This window comes from Limulus polyphemus, unplaced genomic scaffold, assembly GCF_000517525.1.
Source record: "Limulus polyphemus unplaced genomic scaffold, Limulus_polyphemus-2.1.2 Scaffold1435, whole genome shotgun sequence".
NCBI lineage: Eukaryota > Metazoa > Arthropoda > Merostomata > Xiphosura > Limulidae > Limulus > Limulus polyphemus.
The window spans coordinates 267,534-277,892 of record NW_013667045.1 but is presented as its reverse complement, the minus strand read 5'-3'; the positions used below and the strand labels follow the sequence as shown (position 1 = coordinate 277,892).

Sequence of the window (10,359 nt, the reverse complement as noted above, 5' to 3'; positions counted from 1 at the left end):
CGTGGTGGAAGTTTTATCCCACATGGAATTATAACTACCTTTATTAGCATTCATAATAGGGACCACATCTTACGATCTTTGGGGATATTACATAGTGGTATAAGTGACACTGACTTTAATAATAAAATTGTTTGCCCCTAGTATGCATATTTGGCAGACACGTTTCTTGAAGTAGAGAGAAGAATAACACAAATGAGCGGTCTACACTTCCACCAAGTTTAAATTATAACATCTATGAGTTGCTCTTGGGAAATGAGTCGCACCCCATCAGGTGAATTCAGAAACTAAAGATGCCTTGATAATACCTTTCCAGAGATGTGATCAAAGTTAATGGTTTCAGGCAGCCCTTGCTGGTCCCGGTAATCATATTCTATACTGAAATGAAACGCTACAATTATAAAGCTGTGAAACCACTTCTGCCATATGTTCATTCACGAGCATTTCAGATCACAAGAAAAGTTGTCAGATGACTGCTTTGTATAAAAAAATTGAATTAAGAGTAGTTACTGACTATATTTTATAGCAGTTCTTTTCCTATAATATTATAACATTACAATTATCCTTTAACTGCTTTGTGCAGTCTATTTGGGCCAACGTGAAATCGCACTAAATTATCTTTAGGGAATTCAGCCGTTACCTTATCATCATCTTCAAACAGTGTTAGAGAAAGGTTATACGAACATTGCTTACTATGATGTGTTGAGGAATTCCTGGTTATGCATCATTCAACAGAGATTAAATGTAACAGAACCGTAGCTTACATTTCTAGTAATTATCACTAAGGAAATCTGCAAAGCTGTGTTTACAATAAAAGCAGGCTGGTAAAACAGTTTGAAAATTCAGTTCTTAAATACCATTTTTTATCCATTAAAGCACTGACAAATATTATTAAAATACTGTGGGTTAAGTACGTTATATTAAAAAAATTAATATGCCATCCAACAAGTCAAATGATAAACACAGCAGTATAGTTACATGTATCAGAACTACATTTTGACATTGTTTGACCTTCGTAAGATCGCTTTTGGGAAGTATATGTAACAGCCTTTCTGATGCAAAATATTTAGGATTTACAAGACGGGGTATCTTGTACACAATTGCACCAGGAAACAAAACAATATGGATGAACTTGGGGTACCATACAAAAAAAGAACCTGCAACAAGTGGTGCTTCAGCCATGGTAAGTGAAGTTCGATGTCTCGTAGTAAGTGAGAATCCACGAACACAAAGGTCAGAGGAAAAGAGCGTCCACATGCTCCAGGCAACAATACTCAATGTACTAAGAAGGATCTCTCTCTTGAAAATCGACACAAGTCATGTGTACAGCTGTTGATTCCATGGCATATCTCTTCAATTGTCGCATACCTCAAGTAGCGGGAAAATGTATTTGTGCTATTTCTGACGAATTCAAGTACCATGGATTTATATGCAATCGTATTGTTGAAATGAGCACTGGGAAACCGTCGTCCAGTTACACTAGATGTAGTATGGAAAACTACAGGAAAGAGGGGTGTGCTTTGAGCATGACAGTCATACGACTAAGCCTTTTGCAATAGAAACTACGCTGGAGGGATATTGTAATGATGCATGGTCGTCAATTAGAGCCTGAATGGATGTGGCGTCATGAACTACAACGACGTGGTGAGGTTCCAAAATCGTTTTAATAGAAAGTACTCAACTTCTGTTTATTTAGGATAGCCAGTTCTAATGATGCAAAGAAATATGCAGTTAAACAGAGAAATCGCCAGCGATTAAGCGAATAGAAAGCTATATATATATATTATGATACTTGGTGCGCATTTTTGTGGGATCGTGGAGAGGGAGAGAGTGAAAAACAAGGCGTTTCCTGACTAAGGTTCAAAGGCTGTATAAACTAGCTGTGCCTTAAATAAAACAGATGGATCTGAAATAATCCAAGACGATTGGGAAAACGAAAGGCTCAAAGACAAAATAAAACTGTAGACATATACATATGTGAACAGCTGCTCCCAGGTCATGTTGGTCTTTATAAAGCAAGGTGAGAACTCTTACTAGTAATACCAGAAAGTCCCAAATGAACATGTGAGCGGCAGTCACAAGTAAATAAACATAGTTTGCAATAACTCTATAGTCCCACGTGACTATCGGATCGGCAAGTACACAAAGTGCACTTGATGGCCACCAGGGTCTAACAATGCAATGAAAAAAGATAGTCTAGATTTCCAAAACTAATGAAGCAACAAACTCAAGTGTCATGTTTGTAAAAGAACAACAATGAGCTTCATGGTTTAAACAAGAACCACACAAAATCTCGATTTTTGTATTTTACCTAAATCTCTAGCTATGTATAATAATTTATGATACTAAGAATCGGAAACATTCAGTCCCAATTAATGGAAACTGAAGACTTGTTTTTTTTGCGTAAATCATATCAAAAACTTGTCATTTACACACACAAATAACGTTAAAGTTTGTTTGTTTGTAGTTAAGCACAAAGCTACACAATGGGCTATCTGTGCTCTGCTCACAACGGGTATCGAAAACCGGTTTCTAGCGCTGCAAGTCCGCAGACATGCCGCTGTGCCGCTTGAGGGCATAACATTAAAAATCAAGAAGTAGGAAGCTTTGAATGGCGGGTGTTTGTGTGTGTTATCTTTAAGACCCGAGAATAAATCACACTAATATTTGTATCAATATCTGAGTTATTGATTTAGAGAGCATCATCATGCACCTAAATATAACAGAATATTTAAGTCTAATTTACGGACTTTTTTAGTCCTCTATAAACAGCTTTAGTTACGGAAGTATTTTATCAAATACCTAAAGAATGATTTAAATGACATTCAAATCCTTAGTGGGTGTTGGTTTATTTTCCAAATAGTAGTCATGATATGTGTAACTGTTTTAATTAGTACTTTCTGATTTTCATTTAATAGTTATCTTATTTACTTAGCTTTATGATTATTTCTTAGCTTGGAATATTTTATGAAAACTAAAAAACACCATCCAAGTTCTACTTTTTTGGAATTATTATTTTTAAAATTAAGTATAACTGAGTATTTAAAAAGGATTTGATAAAACAAGCTTCTCCATTTACAATATTTGTGTAGTACTTCCCACATTATCCGAAGAGTGATTTCTATATCCTGCTGAGCAGAGAAAACCGTTCCTCAGATAAAAGAGTCAACTGATCAGACAGTTGAAACCACAACTAAACAAAACTTCATCTTTCCCACATTATACAGAAAACAACACATGATTATATTAATTATATTCACGCATGGTTAAAATTTCACAAACTTATCTTAACCCTAAAACTAGTGACTTGTTTTTATACCGTTCTCTATTAATGGAGTCCATGCATTACATCGTAGACCCACAAGCAATTTGGTGCATAAGTAATTCAAAGAGCGTGTTTCAAAATCAGGTGGAGTCCATACGGACCATATCATCTCAGTAGTTTTATGGTTAATTAGGGTTGAAGCTGATCCATACTGTATCTACAATATCATTCTGATTAATTCTCGTTGCTTTTAGGAAGGTAATCTATCTCACTGACCATACACATTATAGTCTACTCACTTCCATTTTACAGTGAATCAGAAATTCGTAACTGTTTCTTGTAGTCACATTGTAACAATTGTGAGATGTTTTTATATTAAGTTAGGTATTGCATTTTAGCGAAATATATGACAGACATCCGTGTTAGAGCAACTCTTCAGGAATTCCGTGGTTTTTAAGTTGTCATATGTGTTCTACTGCAATATCAGAAGCATGTACATAGCACATTATATTTTGTTCAGCTTACACATTTAGGATATAAATCTTGTCTGTACCACACATCTCTCAAATAAGAAAACTTTCTTACTTGAACGTTACACAGCCTGATCCCCTTGGCGGTGCCCGCCACATCACCTGTACCTCAGACTTTGGGATACTGGAAGTCTGGACAATAGCATATGGACAGTCCTCTGAGAAGGTTGAAAGAGCATCTCCAAAGAGCTATAGGAATAAATACAACAAAAATTATCACTTTTAAAACAAAAAATATTCTAACGAAAGTAAAATTATCAATGGTAATTGTTCTTTACACTGAAGAGATTCGTTGTTCTACTGTTGTATTGTTAAGATAGTAAATGTTTGATATAAGCAATAGTTTGCATGTAATACTGATAGAATCCAGGCTTGTAGCAAGAGAAAACTATACCGTTTGAAAGTCTTATGATCCAATGTACCTTTACCGTTTGATAGTCTCGTGATAAGATGTAACTTTACCGTTTGATAGTCTCGTGATAAGATGTACCTTTACCGTTTGATAGTCTCGTGATAAGATGTAACTTTACCGATTGATGAAGCAAAAGAGTAAGACATAACTACCGTTTTATAATCTTGTAATTCTACATATCTATGTTTAGAAATGTCTGTACTAGTCTTTATAGTTTGATAAAATCTTGTAATTATATTCCTATTGTTTGGTAAAGTATAGTAGTACTAAGTACTTACCGTTTCGTAAATGGTTGTAATTTTTAGTAATTCCACAAAATTACCTTTTTTCATAAAGTTATACAGTACGGCATAAACACCACTTATTTCAGCTTTGTATGACTGCATGAATAACAGGAATTGTGTATCTTTGTACATTTTAATCTTTCCAAAGCTCTGATGCCTGAAAGTTCCGATAAGAGGCGTATCTATCACAACCTACTTGCTAATTGCTTCGAAGGAGTTCTTCGTATGATTTTAGATTTAACATCATGTTTATCAAGCAGTTTCGTTTGGTCTTATTGTAACACATTATCGAACAACACAATTATATCTTACAACAATACTTTAACAAACAGTATAGTTACATTTCATCACAAGACCCTATCAAACGGTATAGTTTTATCACATAAATATCGAACAATATAGCTATTTTATATACAAAAGTTCAATCTCACAATGTGCCGACATAGGTTACATTTATACACACACCAGCTGGAGTACCTGTCCCCTGAAGTTTTGTGAATTCATGATTAATGAAAGTTTATCTTAGGAAATGAAATTTGCTTCCATTGTATGTAATTGTAAAAAACGCCCATAAAAACTGGAAAACACAAAAATGTGAAAAAGCAAATTTGCATGTATCTCCCCATGGATCCAATGAACCTCCATACCAAATTTGGTGAAGATTCTTCAACAGGGAGCGAAGTAGTGGTAAAAACGCAAAAACGCCCATGAAAAACCGCAAAAAGCAAAATGCAAAACTGAAAATTTCCACCTACCCCCCCCCCTGGACCTAATGAGCCTCCATACCAATTTGGGTGAAGATCCATGCACACCCTGAAAGTAGTTACATGGACAGACAACAGACAGTACTATTATATTTATATAGATATATTTGTTTTACTTAGATATTTTAGCTGCTAGAAATAAAACACTAATAAGTTAGCGCTAAACAGGCTTCTTCAGGAGAAGGAGCGCTTGACAGAATCTGTCTTTGTGTAAATGATCTAATTTGACACGATCCACGGCTATTGTTGAAAGCAAAATAGTCATATGTACAAAGCTAGTATTTACATTTTTCCAAGAGGTATTTCTTAGGTAAATGACATGTGTATATAATTAATTAACGCTTGTTGATGAATTTTCGCGCAAAGCTGCTCTAGGGCTGTCTACACGAATTAATTAAGAACAATTTAATTTTTTTCTTAGGTGTACTAAAAGACTTATAAACATATGGTGCTTCTAAAATCAGAAATATAAAATTGAAAAATTAGAAAACTTTTTACATGTGCTAATAGATTTACAAAATCGTCATTTTTGAAAACAGCAATTGAAAACAAAACAGTTTCAAAAATGAAAATATAAATGCAACATACGAAACATCCAAATAGCTTTCTATTACTATACGAATAACGATATTCCTAGTGAACTTGAAAATAAACTTTTGTTCTTTATACACTTGAGCTGCTTTACATGAAATAGTTGGGCACCAAAGATTACCAACCTGAATGTCATATAATGCTTGGAGACAGCTTGAATGGGTAATGAAGAAAAACTTTAGTATAAGTTTAACATAACAGCAAATGTACAACGTTTCGATGATTAATATGTAAAGTATATTTAAATTGAAATTATTTAATATTCATGTGTTAATATTTAATTAAGTTAGTAAATAAAGGTTAATTGAGTAGACGACTAATATGCAGGTAACAATCAACTTTAATATCAGATTATTTTTCATTAATTAATATGCAAGTCCTTGATATCAGCGGATGTTTTTCCAAGAAATCGGACTGATATTAGGTGGCATCATATGATTACCTCATCAACGCCAGAGAACGAGTTGCTAAGGGCATGTTGCTAGGTAAAGAGTGAAATCATTGTTAACATCGATATTTTAAATTGAAATAACTTGAAATCTGTATGCAGTCCTATAGAAGCAGTCCGCTTATAGAAATACCTTTCACATTTGTAAGACGTACATTGTTACTATTTGTTTCAGTCTCGTCAAGTCTGATTTAACTAACATTTATAGTAACAATATCTGTTTGAAACATATCAGGGTATTATATAAGGGAAAGAATAACCTATGCGATATGTTTGAATCCTTTACTCATCATAGAGCAAAATTATAATCTATTAAAATCATCATTTGTCACTATTTTCAAACAGAAGAATACTTAGATTAATTACCTACACGTTTAGCGGGATTGACTATCACATTATAAAGCCCCCCCCCCCACGACTGAAAGGGCGAGCATGTTTGGTGGAACGGGGATTCGAACCCGCGACCATCAGATTGAGAGTCAAGCACCCTAACCACCTGGCCATGCTGGGCCAATTAAGTATGTCTTATAAAGCTAAACATGAACAATTAAATTATTGTATGTTAGTTAGAGATTTAAATAAACATCCTTTTCAGCGAAAATATGTGTTACACAATGTATTAATTATAGAAATGAAAAGTAAGGAATTAGCAATGTGTCTTACATACAAAACGCCAGAAAATGCAAAAGTGTGGCATGAAAATTAGATATAAAAGTGAAAACTATAATCATATACTACTCTATGTTAAATGTGTTAATAACATTACCTGTCTATAGAAACACCATATTTGTATACAATTAAATATTTTGTTGATTTGTATCACTAACGTTTAGTTGTAAAACATTATCTAAATAGTTATGTTTAATAACTTTATTTGATTTGTATCACTAACGTTTAGTTGTAAAACATTATCTAAATAGTTATGTTTAATAACTTCTATTCTAGAAAATTATAATCTTATCTTTCTGTAGATATTTTCACAAATCTTTATCTGGAGCTTGTTTCTTGATTGTTTATGCATAATGCTGACTAATACAAGTCTCTGAATAGATATGCTATCATCGATGTATGCAAGTAAAATTACAAGTTCTAAATAAGGCTGTTCTCACACATACTGAAACATTTATTAACAAGATAGGTAGAAGATTATGATCTTAGATTCAAAAAGTTTTTATATCGTAAAATACGTAAAAACAATCAGCAAAATGACAGAAGATATTGACTTGCTTTCACAGGAGGTTACTACAAGGATCATAAATCTTTTAAATGTATGTGTTTCTTAGAATTTACCAAAGTTTCAAATTCTCCCTGATAATATGGCACAGTGGTAGACTATATTCGAGAAGGTAAAAAGTTCTGTTGCCCCAAATTCCATCATGCTGAAGATAATCAATTCATTTATGAATTCCAATATGTTTCATATAGTTTTCTAAAATGGAGAAGCGTTCTGTGATCACATTTGATCAAATCACTTCGGGGAATGTCGCTTATGGTTCGTTCACAGTGATGTATTCTATTTGATTTTTACACTTGAATATACTGCAAATATTATTACATTGGGATGTAGATATACTGAAAAAAACTGCATCATGTTTTTCAAATGAAGATTTACACAGATGATGGAGAAGACGAGGAATATTAATCAGAAGAAAATTGCTTTGTTTGAACAATTAAAGGTTCTTTACAGGACCATCACATCCTGAGAAAGAAAACTATGGTTGTACGTAACATCTCTACTGATGAAAAGTTTTTACTTCTAATATTTACATTGAATATCAGCATTAATCTAGTTTATTGTCTGATCTTTCTTGCAAGTTTACTATGAAAGATTAGCTATAAATCTGAACAGTTCTAAAATATTTGATCTCTGTATATCATTTCATTAGATTTATCACGTAAGATTTCACTTTGTAGGCTCAGAAAAACTAGCTTATCGACTATTTTGCATTTCAAAACAGATATTTTCCTCAAATAGATATTACGATTTTGAAACAATGTTATGTAACGTGTGATGCAATATCTTGCAATTCACTTATACTTTGTCCAAAAATTATGGATACTTATGCAATGATGGAAAATACTGTTGAAAATTAGTGTTAAATCTCAATTTTATCTACAGAGAGAAGTTAAACTTCTCTTCAATGAAGAGTTTGATATTAAATATTTTAATCCTTTTCAGCAGAGCATCACAATATCTAACACCAGGAAAATGTGTTGGGATTTGAAAGCACAATCTATTTATAACAAATCCGAACCCAAAACTTACCGTGGCTCATTTTTCCTCATGATGCTACCCTTCCATATGGTTATTAATTGATTTTATTTCTATTTATGTTTTTTTTCATTTTACATTGTGAGAGGATGATTCCATGTAAATATTATATATATATATTTCATTTTGTAAATATTTTGATTTGAGTCTAAGTTGGATTACCAATTACAACATCCTTTTACTTGTTTAGTGTCAGGTCCAGAAGAAAGTGGTAAATCTCAATTTTTAGAAATGTTTTATTAAATTATCTTAATATTATTAACCCTATTCCTGAAAATACTGTGTGGTCTTGTGGTGAATACCAATCATTGTACACTAAGTTAATGCAAAATAATCCTAAGATTTATTTTGTTGAAGGCTTACCAGAAAATTTTCGTGAATATTTACAACCTGATAAACTAAATCTTTTTTTACCATTGATGATCTTATGAGTGAAAGTGGTGAAAATAAGTTAGTGTCTCGACATTTTACTCATCAGAGCCACCATTTGAATTTATCAGTATTTTATATTCTTCAAATCTATCCAATCAGTGTAGAGAAATGCATAACATTAGTTGAGGTCCTCAATCAATTATTTTGTTCAAGAATGTCAGGGATAAATAATCTCAGTTGAGTTTTTTAGCGAGATAAATGTTTCCGACACGTATCAAATACTTTGAAGAAGCCTATCGAGATGCAAGATGCAACCATATGGTTACTTAATCATCAATTTAAACAACAAACTTCAGACCGATTACATTTAAGGAAGTTACTCAATGGGTTGGCTATCTATGCTCTGCCTACCTCGGGTGTCGAAACTCGAGGGTTGGTGTTATAAGCTCCCAGACTTACCGCTGAGCCACTGCTGGAAGGGGCACTTACATCTTGTATTGCGGCATTTAATCTACACATTCTACCAATAAGTAAATAGGCACACGGGACAATACAAATCGATCATCTATATGACGTTATATGCAAATAACTCGGACGTATAGCTCAGTTTAAGACCACAGAATAGAAACAGCCATGCCATAAAAGGAATAAGGCTGTAAATTAAACGTAGTTTTACGAGGTCGAATAGTGAATGATCGGAGGGTGGTCAAAAGCAACGAGAAATCTCCATGTAATTTGCAATTCCACTGTCCACAGTGAACAGGGTGACAATGCAATTCCAGTTACGTCAGAAAACAACAGTTTATGTACAGTCCAGGAACACAAAATTTACAGAACAGACTCTTTATACTATTGCAGGACAAGTCCAAATGTCCAAATACCATCAGAAATTATATTTATAGCATGAGCTATAAAGATATAGCATAGTAGCTAAATAGAAGCAACTTCTCGCTCCGGGCAATATCGTAGGTCGACAGCAGCAGGAATCACAGATACTATCGCAACCTCCTGCCTTTTGGGGCACTATTTGTTTTTCCGACAAGTCCACATTTCCAAAATTCTCGAAGAGTGGATACTTCTAGATTTGTCGACTATCCTTCCAAGAATGTTTCATTCAACAGACTTCGAGCCACAACAAAATACAGCGGTATTTCTGTTATAGTGTAGGTGTTACCTTTTGGGCAGCTAGCGATTACAGCTGGTGGTATTTAAGGGGCGGTTAATGCTTCTCCATACATTGAACAAGGTCTTCTTCCTGTCTACGCCAGTGATAACTACCCAGACAAGGCAATGATGTCCTGCAAATTCAGTCCAAGTCACAAAAGGATGGCTTGAAGGTGTTTTACCCGTGGCCAAGCCAATCGCCGAATATGAACTATATTGAGCATTTGTGGTCCATCTTGGATAGTTCCCTGCAAAAAGCA

General features: G+C 33.8%; 1 protein-coding gene across 1 annotated transcript in view; it reads right to left on the bottom strand.

Moving 5' to 3' along the window:
* Positions 1-201: 201 nt before the first annotated feature.
* The window catches only part of LOC106463550 (spondin-1-like), a 58,435-nt gene continuing 48,277 nt past the window's right edge, over positions 202-10,359 (bottom strand). The window contains exons 3-4 of the mRNA XM_013923600.2: positions 3,848-3,981; positions 202-244 (exon numbers count right to left, since the gene is read on the bottom strand). Of these exons, the coding sequence (XP_013779054.2) occupies positions 202-244; positions 3,848-3,981 (177 nt within the window). The remainder of the gene's footprint in view (positions 245-3,847; positions 3,982-10,359) is intronic.